Here is a 24,749-nt window from a genome sequence, read left to right as displayed (position 1 = left end):
ACTGCATGCATGAGTTACTTGATGTGGAATAGAGTTCTATGTAGTCGTGGCTCTGTGTTGTACTGTGTGTTTCCCAGAGTCTGTTCTGGACTTGAAGAAACCCCTTGTGTCATGTCTTGTGGGGTATGCATAGGTGTCTGAGCTGTGTGCTAGACATTTTTACAGACAGCTCGGTGCTTTCAACCGAGCTCGGTGCTTTCAACACCTCTTACAAATCAAATCAAAATCAAATAAAATTGTATTTGTCACATGCACCGAGGTGTAGCCCTTACATTGAAATGCTTACTTATAAGCCCTTAACCAACAATGCATTTTTAAAAAGTAACAAATAAAAGTAACAAATAATTAAACAGCAGCAGGAAAATAGCAATAACGAGGCTACATACAGGGGTTACTGGTACAGAGTCAATGTGTGGGGGCACCGGTTAGTCGAGGTAATTGAGGTAATATGGACATGTAGGTAGAGTTATTAAAGTGACAATGCGTAGATAATAACAGAGAGTAGCAGCAGCGTAAAAGAGACAAAAAAGACAAGTAGTGATGCAGTCAATCTTTCCTCTACTTTGAGCCAGGAGAGATTGACGTGCATGGCATTGATATTAGCTCTCCGCGTACAATTAAGGGCCAGCCTTGCTGCTCTGTTCTGGGCCAACTGTAGTTTGCCTATTTCTCTCTTTGTGGCACTTGACCATATGACTGAGCAGTAGTCCAGGTGCGACAAAACTAGGGCCTGTAGGACTTGTTTTGATGATAGCAATGTCAAGAAAGCAGAGCAACGCTTTATTGTGGACAGACCTCTCCCCATCTTAGCTACCATTGCATCAATATGTTTTGAAAATGACAGTTTACAATTCAGGGTGACACCAAGCAGTTTAGTCTTCTCAACTTGCTCAATTTCCACATTATTCATTACAAGATTTAGATGAGGGTTAGAGTTTAGTGACTTGTCTGTCCAATATACAATACTTTTAGTTTTTTAAATATTTAGTACTAGCTTGTTACTTGCCATCTATTCTAAAACTGACTGCAGGTCTTTGTTAAGGATTGCAGTGATTTCACTTGCTGTGGTAGCTGATGTGTATAATGTTGTGTTATCAGCATACATATATACACAGCCTTTACTCAGTGCCAGTGGCCGGTCATTAGTAAAGATTGAAAAAAAGTGAGGGGCCTAGAAAACTTCCCTGGAAAATGCCACTCTACCTTGATTATGTTGGAAAAGCTTCCATTAAAGAACACCAACTTTTCTGTTAGATGGGTCATTCTTGATCCACGATACAGCAGGGGATGTAAAGCCATAATAATACGTTTTTACAGCAGCAGATTATGATCGATAACGTCAAAGCTAACAACACAGCTCCCACAAGCTTCTTCTCATCAATTTCTTTCAGCCAATCATCAGTTATTTGTGTAAGTGCCGTACATATTGAGTGCCCTTCCTTATAAGCATTGTGAAAGTCAATTGTGAATTAGTTTACTGTAAAATAGCATTATATCTGGTCAAACACCAAAGGTTTACTAAAGGTTGGTAGCAGGCTGATTGGTCGGCTGTATTCTTGGGTAGCGGAATTACTTTTGTTTCCCTCCAGGCCTGAGGGCACACACTTTCCTATAGGCTTAGATTGAAGAGATAGGAGTGGCAATATAGTCCGCCATCATCCTCAGTACTTTTCCATCCAAGTTGTGAGACCCAGGTGGCTTGTCATTGTTGATAGACAATAATATAATTGTTTCACCTCTTCCACACTCGCTTTACTGAATTCAAAATTACAGTGCTTGTCTTTCATAATTTGGTCAGTTATGAATGGCTGTGTAGGTGTGTTGTTGGCATGTCATGCCTAAATTTGCTAATGTTGCCAATGAAAAAAATCATTAACGTAGTTGCCAATATCATTGGGTTTTGTGATGAATGAACCATCTGATTCAATAAAGGATGGAGCTGAGGTCGCCTTTCTTGGCCACAATTTAATTTAAAGTGCTCCAAAACGTTTTACAATCGTTCTTTATATAATTTATCTTTGTTTCTTCTTTTTGCTTAGTTTAGTCACATGATTTTGAAATTTACAGCATGTTCAAAGATCAGTTGTGCAGCCAGACTTATTTGCCATTCATTTTGCCTCGACCCTCTCAACCATACATTTTTTTAATTCCTCATCGATCCACCGAGATTTAAACGTTTTTACAGTCATTTTCTTAATGGGTACATGCTTATTAGTAACTGGAATAAGCAATTGCATAAATGCGTTAAGTTCAGCGTCTTCAACGAAGCAAACATTACAAAACCTCTTGTATGATCTCTTATACACTATATTAGGCCCAGCCTTTGGACATTTTTTCTAACTTTTTTATTGCAGCCTAGATGTGGCTACAATATTATGATCACTACATCCAAAGGATGTGGATACTGCTTTAGAGCAGATTTCTGCAGCATTAGTAAAGATGTGATTAATACATGTGGATGATTTCATTCCTGTGCTGTTTGTAAATACCCTAGTAGATTGATTAATAACCTGAACCAGGTTGGAGGCACTGGTTACAGCCTGAAGCTTTTTCTTGAGTAGACAGCTTTATGAAAGCCAGTCAATATTTGTCACCCAAAAAGTACACGTCTCTGTTGACATCACATACATTATCAAGCATTTCACACATATTATCCAGAAACTGACTGTTAGCACTTGGTGGTCTATAGCAACTTCCCATAAGTATAGGCTTTAGGTGAGCCAGGTGAATCTGTAGCCATATTATTTCAACAGCATTTGACATGAGATCCTCTCTAAGCTTTACAGGAATATGACTGAATATAAATAGCAACACCTCCCTCATTGGTATCCCTGTCTCTTCTGTTGATGTTATAACCATATATTGCTACCACTGTATCATCAAAATAATTATCTAACTGAGTTTCAGAGATAGCCAGTATATGAATGCATTCTGTTTCTAGCAAGTTATCGATTTCATTAACCTTGTTTCTTAGGCTACATATGTTAATGTTAATAATACATATGTTAATTTTTTGCGCTTTTCTGTGTTGTTTGATTGTTGTTATTGCTTTACTGGGAGGCTTGTCATTGCTTTATCAGAGGTAGACATGACAGTGACTTGTCCGTAATTAGAACTTTTGATGGACAGACGGATGGATAGTGCATTCTTCGTGCATTTGATCAAGCTCTGTATGAATAGAGACCCTAACATCCTTGACTTTAGACCTTTTATGTAATGCCTCCCACCACAGGTGTCCAATCGAGCTGAGCACCTTGGGTCAGGGCTGATCCACAGGGGCCTGAAGCCGACCCCTGATACCTTCATTGGTATCTTTGCTCAGAACAGACCAGAGGTGAGACATTTTTTCTAGGTTGAATATATTTAATCTATCACGGTCTTATTGATGCATACAGAAGTTGCAGTTATTGAACTGTTTGAAAAATCCGAATTGGTATTGTATTCGAAATGGGCAACACATGAGCGGTGCACATGAGTGTTGATCCATTGAACATTGATCCTTTATGGCTTATTATTGCTCCCTGCTTGTTCTTTGGTCCAGTGGATTATCAGTGAGCTGGCCTGCTACACCTATTCCATGGTGGCGGTGCCCCTGTACGACACCCTGGGACATGAGGCACTGGAGTTCATTATTAAGAAAGGTAATTGGGCCTTCTCCACCATGTACTGCACTTCATTAACAGTGTTAATGAGGACAGGTTTAGGCCCGTCATTCCCTAGGGGTTCCACAAGGCTTGTTCCCGAGTCCACTATATTTTACCTTGACTAATCTTATTATTATTTTTCCTCTCTCACTTCTTAACTCCACCTCCTCCCCTCTATGCCACTGCTAGTATAGTGCAAGCCTTCATAAACCCTTTATAACGCTCACATAGATGCTTTAGAAATCATTTATAAACAAATGTAACGCTATAAAGAATGTGGCAAAGGGGTTGTGCCACATTCGGCAAAATCAAGATGCATGGACCTGTTACAACCAAGTATGAATACATACATGTATGCATGCGTACAAATTAATATAAAATAGAAAAGCTGAAATGTCTTGATTCAATAAGTATTCAACCCCTTCATTATGGCAAGTCTAAATAAGTAACAATGTGCTACACAAGTCACATAAGGTTCATGGACTCCCTCTGTGGGCAATAATAGTGTTTAACATGATTTGTGAATGACTACCTCCTCTTTGTGCCCCACACATACAATTATCTGCAAGGTCCCTCAGTCGAGCACTGAATTTCTAACACAGATTCAACCACAAAGACCAGGGAGGTTTTCCCAAAGCCTCACAAAGAACGGCACCTATTGGTAGATGGGTAAAAGTGAAATAAAAAGCAGACATTAAATATCAAATCAAATTTTATTTGTCACATGCGCCGAATACAACAGTGAAATGCTTACTGTTATGTATGCTCCCTCTCCGGCCTCTAGGTCATCAGGCTGCTCATTATGGAGCACACCTGTCACCATTGTTACGTGCACCTGCGCGTCATAAGACTCACCTGGACTCCATCACCTCCCTGATTACCTTCCCTATATATGTCACTCCCTTTGGTTCCTCCCCCAGGCGTTATTGTTTCTGTTCCAGTGTCATGTCTGTGCGTTGTTCATGTTTGGCATTATGTTTATTTATTAAAACTCTCACTCCCTGAACTTGCTTCCCGACTCTCAGCGCACACGTTGCACTTACTTACAAGCCCTTAACCAACAATGCAGTTTTAAGAAAAAGAAGTGTTAAAGTATTTACTAAAATAAACTAAAGTAAAAAATAAATAAATAACATAAAAAACAAATAAAAAAGAAGAAAAATAGAAAAATAACAAATAATTAAGGAGCAACAATAAATAACAGTAGCGAGGCTATCTACAGGGGGTACCGGTACAGAGTCAATCTGCGGGGGCACAGGTTAGTCGAGGTAATTGAGGTAATATGCACATGTAGGTAGAGGTAAATTGACTATGCATGGATAATAAACAGAGAGTAGCAGCAGCGGGGTGGACAATGCAAAAAGTCCGGGTAGCCATTTGATTAGCTGTTCAGGAGTCTTATGGCTTGAGGGTAGAAGCTGTTAAGAAGCCTTTTGGACCTAAACTTTATCCTGAATACAAAATGTTTTGGGCAAATCCAATACAACACTCTCCATATTTTCAAGAATAGTGGTGGCTGCATCATGGTATGGGTATGCTTGATATTGGCAAAAACTGGGGAGTTTTTCAGGATGAAACGAAATGGGATTTAGCAAAGCACAGGCAAAATCCTAGAGGAAAACTTGCTTCAGTCTGCTTTACACCAGATACTGGGAGAGGAATTCACCTTTGAGTAGGACAATTACCTATAATGCAAGGCCACATCTACACTGGAGTTGCTTACCAAGAAGACAGTGACTGTTCTTGAGTGGCCCAGTTACAGTTTTGACTTAAATCTGCTTGAAAATCTAAGGCAAGACTAACAGAGCTTGAAGAATTTAGAAAAGAATGGGCAAATATTGGGCAAATATTGCACAATCCAGGTGTGCAGAGCTCTTAGAGACTTACCCCAAAAGACTCACAGCTGTAATCGCTACCAAAGGTGTTTCTAACAACAGTATATTAACTCAGGGGATGAATATACTAATCAAGCTATATTAGTGTGTTATTTTTATTATAATATTTGACATTACATAGTATTTTGTGTAGGTCAATGACAAAAAAGTATCATTTAATTCATTTCAATCCCACTTTGTAACGCAACAAAATGTATAAACATCCAAGGGGGGTGAATACTTATGATACCCACTGTACATACATGTTCCAGCTGCCACATTTTCAACTGGTTGTTTGTGATTTCAGCGGACATCTCCACAGTGCTGTGTGACAAACAGAACAAAGCCGAGACACTGCTGGAAAACTGTGAGAAGGGAGAGATGCCTGAGCTCAAAACCATTATCCTCATGGATGCCTTTGACACCAAGCTGACCGCACGGGGTGCAAAGTGTGGGGTGGACATTCTGTCCCTGAAGGAAGTGGAGGTACTGTACTGTATGACAGCATATAGGGATGTATAAGAAAATAAGCATTTACACACTTTCAATGGCTTTGAGCAGGTGCTGGGGAACAAAATATTTGTTAATTAAAGAAAGAAAGAGTGCACACTTTAATCTATGCTTCCAAGCTTTTCGACCCTTGGGGTCTTCATCAGGTCGAAGCCTGTTTCTCCCGAGGGGTTCCTCAAGGGTCTATGATAAGTCCAGCTCTATTTTACCCATGCTCCGAGAACAAATTGACCTTAATCATAGATAGGATCAGCTTTACATTCCTAACTCCTAACAACCATTTGGGGGATAATACTGCAGGACTTACATTGTCAACTTAAGCTGTCTTATCTCTAATCCTGTATTTTCTTAATGAGGTCCCAACTGTAATGGGTCAAGAAAGTTATAGTAGTAATCGCTACTCTCTAGGGCAGTGTTTCGCAAATCCCTCCTCACGTCCTTCTACTCAGTTCCACTTATTTGACTTATTATTTCCAGTTAATTGCGGAAAGACGTTCCGCTAGTGGAACCCCATTCCGCTAGCAGAACCCCTCGCCAACAGCCAGTGAAATAGCAGAGTGCCAAATTCAAAACAACAAAAATCTCATAATTCAAATGTATATATTTATATATTATATATATATATATTATATATTTTTATTCATATTTTTATATATTTAAAAATGATACATACAAGTATTATACACCATTTTAAAGATAAACTTCTCATTAATCCAACCACAGTGTCCGATTTCAAAAAGGCTTTACGGCGAAAGCATACCATTAGATTATGTTGGGACAGCGCCTAGACAAGAAAAACCACACAGCCATTTTCCAAGCAAGGAGAGGCGTCACAAAAACCAGAAATACAGCTAAAATGAATCACTAACCTTTGACGATCTTCTTCAGATGACACTCCCAGGACTCAATGTTACACAATACATGTACGTTTTGTTCGATAAAGTTCATACTTATATCCAAAAAAAAACATTTTACATTGGCACGTAATGTTCGGAAATGTTTTGCCTCCAAAACTTCCAGTGAATGAGCACATCAATTTACAGAAAAACACATCATAAACTTTGATTAAAGATACGAGTGTTTTACATAGGATTAAAGATAAACTTCTCCTTAATGCAACTGCTTTGTCAGATTTCAAAACAGCTTTAAGGCGAAAGCACATTGTTCAATATTCTGAGTACAGCGCTCAGCAATCTAAACAAGCTATAGAGTTACCCGCCAAGTTGTGGAGTCAACAAAAGTCAGAAACAGTATTATAAATCTTCACTTACATTTGCTGATCTTCGGCGGAATGCACTCGAAAGACTCCCAGTTCCACAATAAATGTTTGTTTTGTTCGATAAAGTCCATATTTATGTCCAAATACCTCCGTTTTGTTTGCATGTTTACTTCAGTTTAGCTCACTAATCGAAATGCACAATGCGCGGGCACAAAGGCCGGACAAAAAGTCCAAAAAGTTCCACTACAGTTCCTAGAAACATGTCAAACGATGTCCATAATCATTATTTGGGATATTTTTGTCATAAATATTCAATAATATTCCAACCGGACAATAGCATATTGAATACAAAAGAAAAAGAAAGAACGGTGTGCTTCACGTGACCGTGCGAGAGTGCACTATTGTCTTTCAGGAAGCCTGTTGTTTTGAGAGCTCTTATTCGATTCCCTGTCAAATTACAAGCCTGAAACAATTTCTAAAGACTGTTGACATCTGCTGGAAACATTAGGAAGTGCAATTCAATTTGACCCCACAGACACAGCATATTAAAAAGGCAGTCACTTAAAAACTACAACCCTCAAAATCTCCCACTTCCTGGTTGGATTTTTCTCAGGTTTTTGCCTGCCATATGAGTTCTGTTATACTCACAGACATTATTTTAACAGTTTTGGAAACTTTGGAGTGTTTTCTATCCAAATCTACTCATTATATGCATATCATAGCTTCTGGGCCTGAGTAACGGGCAGTTTACTTTGGGCACCTCCTCCATCCAAATTTCCAAATACTGCCCCCTAGCACGAAGAAGTTAAAGCACACCTCAACTAATGAAGTGCATGGTTATTAGTTGACGAGTTGAATCAAGTGTCCTTGTACTGAAATTCCATAGTCTTACACCAGTGCAATGTAAGACAATGCTGAAATGCATGCAATTTGTGGAACTGTCTGGGAGTACTCAAGAAGAGGTTTGGTAAACAATGCTATAGGGTAGTTAAGCAAGTACTAGTCCCTAGTATTTCATGTAGAGCAAATGCTGTCCTCTTTTCAAACATTGCCGAAAAACTGTTTTAGATCAATCAATTGAATCCTAAATATTTTTTAGGCTCTCGGGAAGGACCATCTACACAAGCCAGTTGTAAGTAAAATTCATACAATATGTTACTTGTATATTTATTATCCAGTCTAAAAAAAACATCTTAGAAATATTTAGCTATATTTAAGCCACCTGCTTTTGATTTAAAAATTGTTATTTTCTGCCAACATTGTATGTAGAAATACTACAATAAATGTGTGTTTTTGCTACCCATACAGCCACCAAAGCCGGAGGACCTCAGCATCATATGTTTTACCAGTGGAACTACAGGTTGACCATACTGTACTTTCCTGTTTTCCTGTGTGTGTGTGTGTGTGTGTGTGTGTGTGTGTGTGTGTGTGTGTGTGTGTGTGTGTGTGTGTGTGTGTGTGTGTGTGTGTGTGTGTGTGTGTGTGTGTGTGTGTCTGTGTCTGTGTCTGTGTGTCTGTGTGCGTGGGTGGGTGGGTGGGTGGGTGCGTGTGTCTCGTATATCATGTGAACACCCTCCAAATATTAGTTGTTGGTTTCAGGTGACCCTAAGGGAGCCATGCTGACTCATGAAAATGTGGTCTCGGATGCAGCAGGTGTGATTAAAACCTTTGAGGTATGCATACTCTATCAGGAACTGACATATAAACACTGCCTAGGTCCAGGTTTTACCTTGTAGGAAAGTTATCCTAGCCATAGAAGGACATCTAGAATCCCATAAAGTAATCCAATAACATATACAGTGAGCTCCAAATGTATTGGGACTGTGACACATTTTGTTGTTGTTTTGGCCCTGTACTTCAGCACTGGATTTGAAATTATACAATGACTACGAGTTTAAAATGCAGACTGTCAGCTTTATTTGAGGGTATTTTCATCCATATCGAGTGAACAGTTTAGAAATAAAAAACGTTTTTTTTTGGTAATGGTGAGAGGTTAGCATCTCTTGGGCGTATGATATTTGTGTGTCTGTAACTTTCTCACTCAAAACAAGGTTGGTTATTAAAATCAGATCTAGCAATAATATCAAGGGGCTACAAATCCAGGGCTTAAAAACAAAGCTGTCATTGTACGCTGATGATTCATGTTTTCTTTTAAATCCACAATTTGGTTCCCTCCACAGCCTCATAGAGGAACTAGATACTTTTTCTAACCTCTCTGGATTACAACCAAATTATGATAAGTGTACTATATTACATATTGGATCACTAAAAAATACAACTTTTACATTGCCATGTAGTTTACTAATAAAATGGTTTGAAGGTGAAGTGGACATACTCAAAAGAGAGAAATGATCTCAATACAATACATTTTAATAGAAAATTAGCAAAAATAGATAGGATCTTACTATAATGGAAAGGAAAATACCTGTCTATTTGTGGAAAAAACACCCTGATTAACTCTTTAGTCATATCCCAGTTTACCTATTTGCTTATGGCCTTGCCTACACCCAACGGCTTGTTTTTTAAATTATTTGAGCAAAAAAGAGTCAATTTTATTTGGAACGGCAATTCAGATAAACGGGCCTATTTATATAATGCTATTTTAAAAACAAACCATAGAAAGTTTGTTGCAATTTCAGTTTAATCCATCAGAAAAGACAGAACAAGTATTACAACAAATATTATGGTTAAACTCAAATATACTAATTGCGAAAAGAAGAACGTCAATAAAAAAAAAAAAATTAAATTCAGTATTATCTTTACAAATTATATCATAACTGGACTGGTGGAGTTATGATACACATGCAGCTAACAAAATATATGGAAATGTCTGCTCTACCCAAAATTACAACCAACTAATTGCAGCATTACCGCAAAAGTTGAAGAGGCAAGTGGAGGGGGGAGAGTAAGGAATTTGTCTGTTGGCCCTGCATTAAAGAACACAATTGGTTAAAGAAAATTGTGATAAGTAAAAAAATATACCAGTTTAATTTAAGGACCAAAAATGGACAGCTGTGCCATACAAATTGCAAAATAGTTGGGAAGAGATTTTCGATGTACCGATTCCATGGCACATGGTTTATGAACTGATACACAAAACGACAGAGGATTCAAAAATTCTTGCAACTAATAGAATGTTATATATATTGGGGATATAACTATCCCAGCTCTGCAAATTTTGCTGCAAAGAGACAATCATTTGATCATTTAAGTTGGTACTGTCCATATGTAGCTTGTTTTTGGTGGCAGATTCAGGAATGGCTGAAGAATTGCAACATTTACCTGAAGCTAACTCTGCTAATAGCACTGCTGGGTGATTTGAAAAGTCATAGTCAATTGGTCAATAATATAATAATACTCTTAACAAAAAAACATATATATATTTACAATCTGTAGAAACTATGAGAATAGAAAGGTTCAGAACTTTTGTGAAACATCACAGCACAGTGACAAAGATATGGCAAATAGAAGTCAAAACTGGATGGTGTTCCGAGATAGATGGGAGGGGTTATAGAGCTGATGGGTGGGACTAAAAATAACAAAATAACTCATGTAAAATATACTGTGTCCGCAAAATATATATAGGTTCAGAACTGTTGTGAAACAGCATAGTTGAAAAATATATATGGCAAATAGAAATCAAAACTGGATGGGGTTCAGAGATAGATGGGAGGGGTTGAGGGTAGGTGAATGGGATGAAAAACAAACACAAGATAACTATTGTAAAATATACTGTGTCCGTAAAATATATATAGTATGTATAAACTGGAAGTAGAATCCTAAATGTTGTTGTCAATTAGTTTACTTCAATTACGGGAGGGGTGGTAGGGTTAGGGGAAAGGAATATAGAAAAATATTTTATACTGAACAAAAATATAAACGCAGCAATTTCAACAATTTTATTGAGTTACAGTTCATATAAGGAAATCAGTCAATTGAAATAAATCCATTAGGCCCTAATCTATAGATTTCACATGACTGGGCAGGGGCTCAGCCATGGGTGGGCCTGGAAGGGCATAGGCCCACACACTTGGGAGCAAGGCCCAGCCACTGGGGAGCCGGGCCCAGCCAATCAGAATGAGTTTTTCCCTACAAAGCTTTATTACAGACAGAAATACTCAGCCGTTTTTTCAGCTGTCAGGGTGGCTGGTCTTAGACGATCACGCAGTTGAAGAAGCCGGATGTGAATTTCCTGGTCTGGCATGGTTACACGTGGTCTGCGGTTCTGAGAGCAGTTGGAGGTACTGCCAAATTCTCTAAAATGACATTCAAGGCAGCTTATGGTAGAGAAATTAACATTCAATTATCTGGCAACAGCTCTGGTGGACATTCCTGCAGTCAGCATGCCAATTGCACACTCCCTCAACTTGAGACATCTGTGGCATTGTGTGACAAAACTGCACATTTTAGAGTGGCCTTTTATTGTCACCAGCACAAGGTCCACCTGTGTAAGGATCTTGCTGTTTAATCAGCTTCTTGATATGCCACACCCGTCAAGTGGATGGATTATCTTGGCAAAGGAGAAATGCTCACAAACAGGAATTTAAACAAATTTGTGCACCAAAAAAACCAATACTTTTGGAGCTCATTGTAGTAATTTAATAGGATCACTGTGATCTTATCCTCGTGTGTGTGTGTGGGGGGGGGGGGGGGGGGGGGTTGTGAGTGTGCTTGCGTGTATGCTTGCGTGTGTGTGAAGTTGCATATGTGTGTGGGAGAAAAAGAGAACGAGAGAGATCTTATAATAATGTAGTCTCTTGTGAATGGCAAAAACAGAGGCAAGCATTCACACGGGATTTGGTTCTGGATTGCCGAGATTTGTAGTCATGTAATCATAACCTTCTGAATCAACTTGTGTCCCCCACAGATTTCCGTGGTTCCTACTACTCAGGATGTGTCCATCTCCTTCCTGCCTCTGGCACACATGTTTGAGAGGGTTGTACAGGTGAGTTCACAGTCTAACTGCAAGCTAGTCTTGAATTTTTTTGCGTTAAGGTTGAGTTATCTTTGAGCACCTTCCGCTTTAGCATGAATACATGACAAATAGTTACTTTTTACAATGTATTTATTTAGTATTTTATCCAGGCAAGTCAACGAGGAACAAATTATTTTCTTGTTACAAAAAAAAAAAAATCTATTGACAAGTGATATATACCTCTTACATTTTTCACCAATGGGAGCAGAGGACATTGAGTTCTCTGAGTTGAGTATTGAGGCTGATGGGTGCTAGTCTAGAAGTGCTTGTGTTCTCTCCCAGACAGTGATGTATGGTGCTGGGGCCAGGGTCGGATTCTTTCAGGGAGACATTAAACTACTGCCAGACGACTTGAAGTACCTGCAGCCCACTGTCTTCCCCGTGGTGCCGCGACTTCTGAACCGCGTATATGACAAAGTGAGTTATTAGTCTGCGGTCCTTCTTCTGAAGTGTGCACTCATACTGTACACTAACCCCACCACTAATCTCAGCACTTTACCTAAACCTTACCCACAGCAAATTGTTGCATGTCAATAGAGTTACAGAGTTACAGTTACAGAGTTACAGTTAATAGCTCTAATGGATAGTTTGAACGTCTGTAGACCATTCAAAATTGATGTAGTTCTGTCCTTGAGCTGTTCTTGTCTATTAATGTTCTGTATTATTGTTAAGAGAATTTTGTTCTCAATGTTCATAAACTGAACTTCAATTAAAATACTCAGTCTGCAACCCTGAATTTGTAAGATTCTGGTTGAATAACACAGACAGAGTCCCAGCTTACAATAGTAAAAAAGAAATATTCACGAGGGCACTCTGAAGTCCATTGTACAGAGACATCATTTTTATAGTTCACTCCTTCCTTACGCACACATATACCCACAAACATTAAGGCCCCAGATCTCTTAACACTGTAGATCATTACCCAGCCGACAGTTTCATTCCTCTGAGATTAGGGAAACCTTGAGGGGTACTCCCTCTCATATCTTAAACCCTCAGAGTTCAAGCTAGGGCAGGTCAACCACAGTTTAACAGTTCTTGGTGTTTACTTAAACACACAGACACACATTTTTTCTCATTCCCAGTCCAACCTCGTTAGATTTATGCTTAACCCTTTAGTTAGTCATTCTACATGCTATATAGACCATATCCCTAATAGTTAAGTGTCAGGGTAGAATTATTTAATCATTACATTCAAACATATAAATCCCTTAACAATTATGTCATGTTTCATGTTGTGTGGACCCCAGGAAGATTAGCTGCTGCTTTTGAATAAGCTAATGGGGGATGCAAATAAAAAATGTAAAAATACCAAAGAGGACTATCTATATAATATGAGACCAAAATGAGTATCCTTTCTCTTTCTACTGTAGGTCCAAAGCGGAGCCCAAACCCCCTTCAAAAAATGGCTCCTGAATTTTGCCATTGACAGAAAGCTTGCCGAAGTTAAGGAGGGTGTCATCAGAAAAGACAGTATATGGGACAAGCTCATCTTCCACAAAGTTCAGGTATGGCACTCTCCAAGTAGGAGTGAGTCATCGTGTTCAAGGAAGTAAACAATGCTATCGCCAATGTTGTGCCAACAATCCTTGGAGGCTACATATAAACCGTTTCCTGTGCCTAAAAAGGCAACAGGGGAGAACAAGAATGTTACACTGCAGGGGCTGAGAATTGGGAGGTTGTTATGGTACAGAATGCTCTACAATCTAGAACGTGTCATGTCGGTTCTCTGTAGGAGTCGTTGGGGGGACGTGTGCGAGTGATGGTGACGGGAGCAGCACCCATCTCTCCCTCCGTTCTCAACTTCCTCCGAGCATCTCTGGGGTGTCAGGTACTTTAGCACCATCTACCCATCTATTATCTACCATAGATCTACCATCTACCCATCCATTATCTACCATAGATCTACCATCTACCCATCTATTATCTACCATAGATCTACCATCTACCCATCCATTATCTACCATAGATCTACCATCTACCCATCTATTATCTACCATAGATCTACCATCTACCCATCCATTTTATTCTACCATTCAAAAGGGCTTTTCACACTGCATGTTCTTGGCCCATGGCTATCCTTTAGCCTAGCTTACGCTCCTTTTACACAAGCATGTGTTAACCCTGGGCTAACTGAAACCCAACGGTCACTTTTTGGAGTAGAATATTCAAATTAGATGACATTGGAGCTCTGTGATTGTGATTGAAGTGCAGTGTGAACAGGACTTATGTGTCTCCAAACTCATTAGTGAGACACCTCCGTCAATGATTATATTACTGTTAAGGAGAACTGGTCAAAACAGGTCACGACTCATATCAAATATACCTAGAAAGCAGTTGAATAGATGCTTCAAAGTCACACACATGCCACTGGAAGGTGTTAACAATACCTGAGTTGCAAGTTTGATTCCTACATATATGGGTCATTTCTATTGAATAAACATGCTGAGGTAGGTCACTTTGGATAATAACAAGACCGTATTATAAAGTATAAATGAAAAAAAGAGCATACCCTGACCAAACAAGGATAAACTTGTAAAATAAAATCACCGTTGCACACCTTGAAATTTGGAAGCCTTCATCAGGATCCCTGCAAGGAGAGAATAGTGTGCGACTTTCATTTTATTTTCTGTAAAGACCATAAGATGGTCATTATTATATAATGAAACCAATCCTGCGCCATTGTGGATCTTGTAATAGCACTGAGCAACTGAGACCATGTGCTTTTGTTTGGAGAGCAGAGATGACCTCAAATGTATTGATCTGTCCGTGTTGCTGTGACAACCAGATCACACTGACCCTACTGATCTCTCGGTTCTGATTGGTTCTCCAGATTTTTGAGGCGTACGGCCAAACAGAGTGTGCTGCCGCCTGCTCCTTCACTATGCCGGGAGACGCCACTTCTGGTATGTCACTACAAATATTTACAACCACAGAGGATGCTAAATTAAAGGGATAGTTCATCTAAATGTCAAGTTCTTTGTTTCCTTACACTAAAAGCAGTCTATGGACAAGGAGAGACTGCAATCCATGCTTTGTGTTTGTGTAGCCACTTGTACCAGCCGCAATGTAATTTGGTTGAACTATCCCTTTAAGTTGAGAACACTTGCATGCTTCCTTCTTACTTCCTTCTCAAAATAGGGACCTTATATAATCACCCAAATTATAAAACAGGTGTTTCTTTCCTCAGGGCATGTCGGAGCTCCTATACCTTGTAACATTGTGAAACTGGTTGATGTTGAAGACATGAACTACTTTGCTTCCAATGGTGAAGGGGAGGTAAGTGGTTGTCACTACCTAGCCATGCTGCAATGTATGGAAAAACCAAAAAATGTAAAAGCTTATTTTTCGACTTCCCTTGGGTTTTGTTTTCTTCAAACCATAAAACAAGCTGGTTATTTAGTAATGTCCAGAATAATCTGGCTATCATTTTTAGAGAATGTAGCAATGTTAGTGGAAACAGATTGTTTACGTTAGGGGTCATTCAAACGCATGGGGGTGGGGGGGGGGGGGGGGGGGGGACATGGTCTTTCTCCGATTTCCCCATATTTAATTTGTAGAAAATTAGCTTAAAGGCACAATATATTGCTTTTTGGGCGACCCGACCAAATTCACATACACATGTGAGTTATAGATCTATCATTCTCGTTGAAAGCAAGTCTGAAAAGCGGCAGGTCTGTTCTTTGTGCGCTGTCTTTACTTACTGTCCTTAAGTTAAAATGTTGCTTCTTTTTACTTTCAGTTTTGCACACCAGCTTCAAACAACTGATATGATATTTTTGGTTATTGAAAATATATTTCAAAGAAGTTTAGATGTTACAATGATTCTCTACACATTGCTTGTTTAGTCACAAACAAATGAAATTATGCAAAAAATTAAATAAATTGCATCCAGTAAATGGTGGAGTGATTTCTGCATTTGCGGCTTTAACTTTTTTTTATCTCTTAGTTTAACCTTTTGAATTGGTTGCTATGGTTGCTATGGCTTGCCTGCCTTAGAACTAGGAGCTGGAGGTTTTCCTGGTCAGGTCACATGGTCTGGAAAAACTCCACGGCCGTACTTAGAACACTTACTGATGCATACTTTTCTATTTTCTCAGGTCTGTATCAAAGGTAAAAACGTGTTCATAGGATATCTGAAAGACCCTGAGAAGACAGCAGAGGCCCTGGACAAAGATGGCTGGCTACACACTGGAGACATTGGCAAATGGCTACCGGTGAGATTCTCATAGATACAAACCGAACTGTAGGAACAATAAAATAACCTTCTGAATTTATCTCAGCATACAATCAATCTGACATCAATTTGAATGACAGTGGTAGAGGAGTTTAATACCAGGACCGAGTAGAAAATCTTTCCGGCTCTCTCCTGTTCATTCAACTCAAAGCCAGACAAACAATCAGTGGGGTGAAATACTGGGGTTGTGTGTCATCTGCAGCATCGTTATACTATCCAAACCCAACTATTCTATTATTACAAGCAGGACAAAAGGGCAGTGCAGATTACCAAAATATTAAATCACATTTTCAAGTCAAGTTCAATGGTTATGAACCAAAACATGGACATACACAGATTGGATCATACAATTGTGTCTAAGAAAATTATAAACGAGACCCCAAGACTGTCATTATTTGTAAGCAGAACTGGCTTTGCAGGCTGACATAGGGCCGATTCCGACGGGAGTGAAGCGCGTAAATGGAGCGTACTGTAATTTCCCTTTTATGCACGTTTCTCTATGAGTATTCTAATAGTGTGCTATTCACCTGCTTTTTCTTTTGGTCCCGATTCCGACTTAGGAAATTGCACCTTTCCTACAGTATGCACTTCTCAGTAGTTGGTATTCAGACTTACCTTATGAAGGTGCGTAATGGGCTTTGTAGGCGTGGATCCCTTGCATGCGCTGAATAAATGTAATTAACCGCTGACAACACTCCTACGTTCTGGCCAACAGATTTTCTCATGGATTTTTAATTTCAGTACATTTATCTTAAGTCATCTTTAAATACGGTGCACCTTTTAGCTGACAGACTCAGAATATTAGGGATCAATGAAAGAAGGCCATCTAAATATATGCATATTCGTCGCTTTTTCAGCACCAATTGGTAGATCTTCTTTTTTAATACAGATTTTGTACAATAGTAGGCTGTATCAGTGTCTTGCATGCACTTACCATGGAACTGTGTGATGACACAGTTTAGAGTAGCATGCACATGGATACAGTTTGTGGATTACCTTGACGTAGTGACAGGACGGCTTCCACCTCCACCACAAAGGGCAGCGTAGGGTCTTCGTGTTTCAGCAATGGCTGCAGGATTCCACGGCAACTTACGGGGAGCACCTTTGAGGAGAGAGTTGAGGCAATGGAGCTGAAGTTCCTGAATAAATCGGTAATAAAAAGTTGGCAATCCCCAAAAAACATTATAGTCCCTTTATGGTGGTTGGGACAGGCCATGACCTGACCCCATCTATCTTCCTTTCCTCCATAACCACTCCCTGCTGATCCCATATCCCAAGACGGAAACCTGATGGAACTGGCACTTCTAACGCCTTGACGTACAGATGGTTATCCAGGAGGCGTCCCAGGACTACCCCGACGTGGGCGATGTGCAAAGTGGCCGAGTAGATCACGATGTCATCAATATACAAGACCACCAAGCCCCCCAAGCATGTCCCGAAACACCTCGTTCACAAATGCCTGGAACACCGACAGAGCATTGGCTAAACACTAAGGCATCACCAAGTACTCGTAGTGCCCAGACACCGTGTTGAAGGCCGTCTTCCATTCATCCCTCTCCTGGATGCGGATCAAATTTTAGAAACTCCGCAGGTCCAGCTTGGTATAAACTGGGCCCCACGGAGCTATTCAAAGGCGGCTGGCACTAGCGGGAGGGGGTAGCGGTACTTTGTGGGGATGGCATTGAGACCTCTAGTGAATACATGGATGAAAACCCCCCTCCTTCTTGGCCACGAAGAAGAAACCAGCCGACACAGGGGAGGTGGATAAAATCCTGTTGGAGAGCCTCCTGGATGTACTCCTCTATTGCCTTGATTTCAGCCACCGTTAGGGGTTAGATGCAGCTGCTCAGAGCCGCAGAGTCTGTAGGCAGGTTGATGGCACAGTCCCAGGGGTGATGAGGAGGGAGACAGGTGGGGTGAGTCTTGGCGAAATCCTCCCGGAGATCCTGGTAAACCTCCAGGATGTCAGCCTGGAGGGCAACCACAAGACTCTCAACCGACGTGGAACCACAGGGTAAGGGAAAGCAGGTTTTCCGGCATCAGGGTGCCCAGGCCGTATTCTCCATCCTCGGCCAGGAGATGGTGGGGTTGTGGCATTGAGCCACGGGAGGCCGAGGATGCCTTTGTGTAGGAATGACTGGAGGATGAGGAAGGGGAGGCTTTCTTGGTGCAGGGGTCCCACGGTGATGGTGATGTGATGCGTGTGACTGTGCCAGATCCCAGTGGTAGGTTATCCAGTGCTTGAACCGGAAAAAGAGAGGAGAGCGGGTATGATGTTGTGTTCAGGGAGGAGGCAAGGGCCTAGTCAAAATTCCTGCAGCACCGGAGTCCACTAGAGCTGTGGAAACACCACATGAGGGGCAGCCAGCTAGTGAAATCGGTACTAAAAAGGGTTTGGTGTAGAGTGAAGATGGAATACTCGCACTTACCCCAGGAGACGGATGATCCCTCTGCTCTAGTGACTCTCGGGTTAGTATGTAGCGGACACCGTTGAAGCTGGTGTCCCTCCTGGCCATAATAGGGACAGAGCCCCAGTTGTCTCCGGCGGCATCACTCAGCCGCGGGGAGGTGTGAAGCCCCTACCTCCAAGGGGTCAGGCTTTAACTCAGATCCGTCAACGAAAGAGGGAGAGAGGCGATGGAGTGCCAATGCTCCCGAAGGAGGTCATCCAGACGGATGGTCATCGTGATGAGTGCATCCAATGAGAGGGTGTCATCTCGGCATGCCAGCTTTGTCTGGACCTCCTGACGCTATCCTCTTCTGAATAAGGTGTGGAGCGCCGGCTCATTCCATCTGCTGGATGCTGCCAATGTACGAAAGGTACGTGCGAACTCCGCAACGGTCTGGTCCTCCTGCCGTAGTTGGAGTAGGTGCTCACCCCCCCTCTCTGCCCTCCGGTGGATAATTGAAGCCTCCTCTGAACAGCACCATGAACCTCCCATAAGAACCCAGCTTCTCCTCTCTCCCAGACGGCCGTATTCGATCCAAACGCATGCCCTGTCAACAGGGAAATAACCATGGCAACCTTGGACCGCTCGGTGGTGGGGGCACCCGTTTGATGAGCAAAATAGAGGGAGCACTGGAGGCCACGATATTTGAATGGAGTCCCATCATATTTGTCATGAAGGGAAAAACGGGCGTCACTGACCTGAGCAGACTGCTGAATGGGCTGGCTCGCTGGGTCGACTCATGGTAGAGGATCCTCCGCTCGTTGGGGGTGACGCCTCTTGGAGAAGATCTAGACGTTGAAGAACGCGGAGGACCTCATCCACCACCCTCCCTAGTTGCGCTAGCTGATTGTGGTGCCGGCGAAGTAGGTCTCCCTGTTCGTCGACCATCTGGGAGATGTCTCGGTTGGCTGCTGCTTCCATTTTGAGAGGCAAGATTCTGTAAGGTAATGTAGATGCAGGGAGTCAGGAAACAAGTGCAGTTAGTGAATTAATTACGAAGAACATGGACGGATGCAAACCAAAGGAACTTTCTAACATGGAAAACATAAACAATATTGCCTGGGGGGTGACAACAAAGGAGTGCTATATAAAGGGAAGTAATCAGGGTAGTGATGGTGTCCAGGTGTGGCTCATAATGAAACGCAGGTGAGCAAAATTCTAAAAGTATTTGGTTTTAAATATACTTATGTATCAAAAGTAAATGTAATTGCTAAATTATACTTAAGTATCAAAAGTACAAGTAGAAATAAATAACAATTCCTTTTATAAAGCAAACCAGACGGCATCATTTTTCTTGTTTTTTTAATTTACGGATAGCCAGGGGCATGCTATAAATCAGACATAATTTACATACGAAGCATGTGTTGAGTGAGTCTACCAGATCAGAGGCAGTAGGGATGACCAGGGATGTTCTCTTGATAAGTGTGTGAATCAGACATTTTTCTTGTCCTGATAAGCATTCAAATGTAACGAGTACTTTTGGGTGTCAAGGAAAATGTATTGAGTAAAAAGTACATACTTGTCTTTAAGAATGTAGTGAAGTAAAAGATGTCAGAAATATAAATAGTAAAGTAAATTACAGATACCCCAAAAAAATACTAAGTACTTTACACTCACTGTAATTCCTTAATAATTCCACCACCTTTACATGCAAGGAAACCATGAATAACGTCTAGCGAACCTACCGATTCCCAAGTGGAAAAAGCTTCAACTCTATTTTTTCAGATAGAAATAACACCATTCTCCATGCACTGTCATTTACAACTTGATAAGGGCTATTGATAAGAGCTAGGTAAATGAGTCATCCATTTAAAAAGGGAATTGTAAATAGAAATGACACTTGTTTTAGATATATTTGACCTAATAAACGCTGGAGACAAATGTGAATCCAGTCATATGGCAGCAAACTGAAACATATCAACTTTCCCACAGTAAAGTTTATTAAATGCTGTGACGTTATGAAGAATTTAAATTGTATGGCCTTTTAACTTGCAAGGAGGGGCACTCTCGAATGTCTTAATTATAAGCTACCACGTTTCCTATTTCTATCATGTTAAATATTAGCCACTATCAGTACTGACCTGTCAGTAGGCCTAATAACAACACATATCGCACTGCAAATTTACTGTTTGATCCCTTCTGGTGGTATAGCCTACTGTACATTAACATCATTACATTGTTTCGTTAACCTTTATTTGCTTCCTCTGTAAACGGCCATGTGATCGTTGATGAGGATCATTAGTAACAGTGGATCATATTTTTTTTAAAGACATGTATGCTAATTAAATTGTTATGGAGCGGAGCGCAGACCAAGCCACAACAGTTTGAACCAGCAACTGTGTCATGACTGTGTCTTAACACAGTTCCATGGTTAGTGCATGCAATAGACGAGGGTATAGCCTGGTATTGTACACTGTTCTCCCTATTATAATTCTATGTACACTAATCTTCCAACATTACCATGGGATACTTTTTGAATTAATCAACTCAATGTTTTCTTTCTTTCGTGTGTAAAGGCTCCCCAAACCTGTTTTTTTATGATTCATAAATACTTTCCTCACCCTCGTGCCTAAGAACAGCCCTTACACGTGGTGTGCCTTATTGCTTAAATAATCTACAACATCAGAGTATTATTCCATTTTTTTTAAATGGGGGGGTAGATCAGCTTCAATATTCCAGATAGATTGTGGCTTCCATCAATGTAATTGTCTGCATCATTTCAAATCCCCCATATATATTTTTTTGTGAATATATAAAATATGTATATATATATATATATATATATATATATAAAATATATTATTTTCAGAGTATTTTTAAATCTATCAATTGGTGCTGAAACAGACGAATATGCATATATTTAGATGTATATATAAAATATGTATATATATATATATATATATATATATATATATAAAATATATTATTTTCAGAGTATTTTTAAAACTATCAATTGGTGCTGAAACAGACGAATATGCATATATTTAGATGGCTTTCTTTCATTGATCCCTAATATTCTGAACCCGTTCTCTCTATATATTCTATTGAGTCTGTCAATAGAATTCGAACTAAAAGGTACAGCGTATTTAAAGAGACGGTTTAAGATAAATGTACTGAATTGAAAAATCCATGAGAAAAATCTGTTGGCCAGCAAGTAGAAGGGTTTTCAGCGGGTTGAATTACATTTATTCAGTGCGCGCCAGGGAACCACTCGTGCAAAGCCCGTTTCGCACCTTCATAAGGTAAGTCTGAATACCAACTACTGAGAAGTGCATACTGTAGGAAAGGTGTGCATTAGAAAGGCGTAATTTCCTAAGTCGGAATCTGGTTCTATATAGAACAGTGAATGATGATGCATTCATGTGCTACCGAAATTATTGGTAACTCTGAAACGTGGCATTAAAAAACTGATTTAAAACGCCAAAACACATCATAACTCAGAGCTTTTGACGCCAAAAACTGGTCTTAATGAGCTTCCGAGTGGAAAATACGAGTAGGAGACTCAGTTTCCCAGTTGGATAGTGAGTTTCCCAATTCTGAGTAGCACATGAATGCTGCATGACTTGACATAGGCCCAGGGTCAATTTTAAATGAATTCACACAGGCATGCCACTCACCTGTGAGGGCTGTGTCACAGATGTTACAGATGTCAGATGATGGACCTGTCCTAACCCCCTAAGGCCATTAGCCTAGTTAATGATCTCTCCCTCTGCACTCTGTGGCCTCACCAGCCTCAACATGGGATGTTCATTATCTGAGAAAAGAAGGGGGAGAGAGAGGGGGGGGTAAGATAAAGGTAATTGAGTTAATTGATTCGCTCTGTCATAATGTAGGCCCTTTTTAATTTCTCCAGGGGACCCTTTCTTTCTCAACATAGACAGATGGCATGTCCATTAGGGACCTGTCTAAGCTTGCTCTTAGGTTTCAGTAATTACACACGCATGTGTGTGTGTGTGTGTGTGTGTGTGTGTGTGTGTGTGTGTGTGTGTGTGTGTGTGTGTGTGTGTGTGTGTGTGAATGTGCGTGTGTGTCCATATGTATGTCTGTTTACCAGAGGAGGCTGGTGGTAGGACCTATAGGAGAACGGTCTCATTGTAATAACTGGAGTGGAATTAATGGGATGGAGTCATGTGGTTTCCATGTTTGATTTGTTTGACTCCATTGCACATATTCCATGACAGCCATTACAATGAGCCCGTTCTCCTATAGCTCCTCCCACCAGCCTCCTCTGGTAAACACACACATATATGCACACACACACTTTTACGTAACTCAGTAATTATCTTTTCTCATTCTCTCTCTATACTTATATCCTAGAGGCATATTTTGTTTATAAGGCTCAAAATATAGTATGAGCAATCATGATGACATACTGTTTTACGCAAGATACAATCTAGTTCCTTGGTGATTTCCGATTGACAAATTAGGATAATGTATAGCTTGTTGAAAATACTAATGATCAAAATGATGGCAGAGTGGAGTCTTGAAGATCGTTGACCGCAAGAAGAATATCTTCAAGCTGGCTCAGGGAGAGTACATCGCCCCGGAGAAGATAGAGAATGTGTACATCCGCAGTGCACCTGTAGCCCAGGTGTTTGTCCATGGAGACAGTCTTCAGGTACAACACACACGCACAGCATAAAAACGTACACACATTTACGCACACATGCCAAGCACACACATTTCAGCAGCATACAATACTTAGACAGAATGTGTGTGTGTGTGTGTGTGTGTGTGTGTGTGTGTGTGTGTGTGTGTGTGTGTGTGTGTGTGTGTGTGTGTGTGTGTGTGTGTGTGTGTGTGTGTGTGTGTGTGTGTGTGTGTGTGTGTGTGTGTGTGTGTAGGCCAGCTTGGTAGCCATTGTGGTTCCTGACCCAGAGGTCCTGCCAGGTTTCGCCCAGAAACTAGGAGTCCAGGGTTCTCATGAGGAGCTGTGCAAAAGCCAAGTGAGTGCTGTATCAGAACCTTTCCACTAAGAACATTAGAGTATTTGAACACAACAGCATCATGTTCTTTACTTAGCCACCAAATGGAAGAAAATGGACTGAAACAGAGATGGACTATCTGTAATAATCAATAAGACATATTTTCATTTTCTGTTCCAAAATGTTTTAAAACACTGTCCGTTACGTGCCCTAATGAACATGACTTTGGATTCATTCATCAAACAAAAGTGTGATTGTCTATAATACTCTTCATACATTTGCACAGATACAAAGGACATTCAAATATTATATAAATGGTTGTCCATACATTGGGTACCACTGAACACAAAACTGCTACCACAGTCCAAGTACTTCACAAGCCCATGTTTACAATGATTGAAGCAAATTTATTTTGTACCACTGAATGATGGCCTGAGTTTGACCTCTCCTTTTTTCCTGCGGCAGACAATCAAAAAGGCCATTATCGCTGACCTGGTCAAGCTGGGCCGGCAAGCGGGGCTGAAGTCTTTCGAACAGGTGAGCGTGTCTCTTCAAGATGTTTTCACCAATCCCCATTAAGACCTGGGCCAGTATTCATAAAGCTCAGAGTAGGTGTGCTGATCTAAGATCAGTCCCCCCTGTCCATGTAATCTTTTTCATTATGATCTAAAACAGTGGTTCTCAGACCTCTCCTCTGAGACCCCCTGCCTGTTCCATGTACTTGAGCTATTCCAGAGCTAGCACACCTGAATCAGGTGAGCTAGTTCAGAGCAACAGCAAAATTGTGAAATGAGTAGGGGCCCCTAGAGGAGAGGTTTGAGAACCACTGATCCTAGATCAGCACTCCTACTCTTAGACACTTTAAGAATATGGGCCCTGAAGTGCAGTCTTGTCATTAACTCAGAAGCTCCCTGCCCT

The 24,749-nt window shown here is 40.6% G+C and overlaps 1 protein-coding gene across 1 annotated transcript in view; it reads left to right on the top strand.

Moving 5' to 3' along the window:
- acsl5 (acyl-CoA synthetase long chain family member 5) overlaps positions 1-24,749 on the top strand; it is a 31,250-nt gene that overhangs the window by 5,429 nt on the left and 1,072 nt on the right. Inside the window, exons 5-20 of the mRNA XM_029712529.1 lie at positions 3,233-3,334; positions 3,542-3,641; positions 5,826-6,004; positions 8,347-8,379; positions 8,556-8,607; positions 8,847-8,920; positions 12,115-12,192; positions 12,505-12,639; positions 13,593-13,727; positions 13,955-14,050; positions 15,053-15,125; positions 15,410-15,498; positions 16,320-16,436; positions 23,381-23,524; positions 23,751-23,852; positions 24,297-24,368. Of these exons, the coding sequence (XP_029568389.1) occupies positions 3,233-3,334; positions 3,542-3,641; positions 5,826-6,004; positions 8,347-8,379; positions 8,556-8,607; positions 8,847-8,920; positions 12,115-12,192; positions 12,505-12,639; positions 13,593-13,727; positions 13,955-14,050; positions 15,053-15,125; positions 15,410-15,498; positions 16,320-16,436; positions 23,381-23,524; positions 23,751-23,852; positions 24,297-24,368 (1,581 nt within the window). The remainder of the gene's footprint in view (positions 1-3,232; positions 3,335-3,541; positions 3,642-5,825; positions 6,005-8,346; positions 8,380-8,555; positions 8,608-8,846; positions 8,921-12,114; positions 12,193-12,504; positions 12,640-13,592; positions 13,728-13,954; positions 14,051-15,052; positions 15,126-15,409; positions 15,499-16,319; positions 16,437-23,380; positions 23,525-23,750; positions 23,853-24,296; positions 24,369-24,749) is intronic.

The sequence above is a fragment of the Salmo trutta genome, chromosome 2 (genome assembly GCF_901001165.1).
Source record: "Salmo trutta chromosome 2, fSalTru1.1, whole genome shotgun sequence".
Classification (NCBI taxonomy): Eukaryota; Metazoa; Chordata; class Actinopteri; order Salmoniformes; family Salmonidae; genus Salmo; species Salmo trutta.
This window is presented reverse-complemented; position numbering and strand designations above follow the sequence as displayed.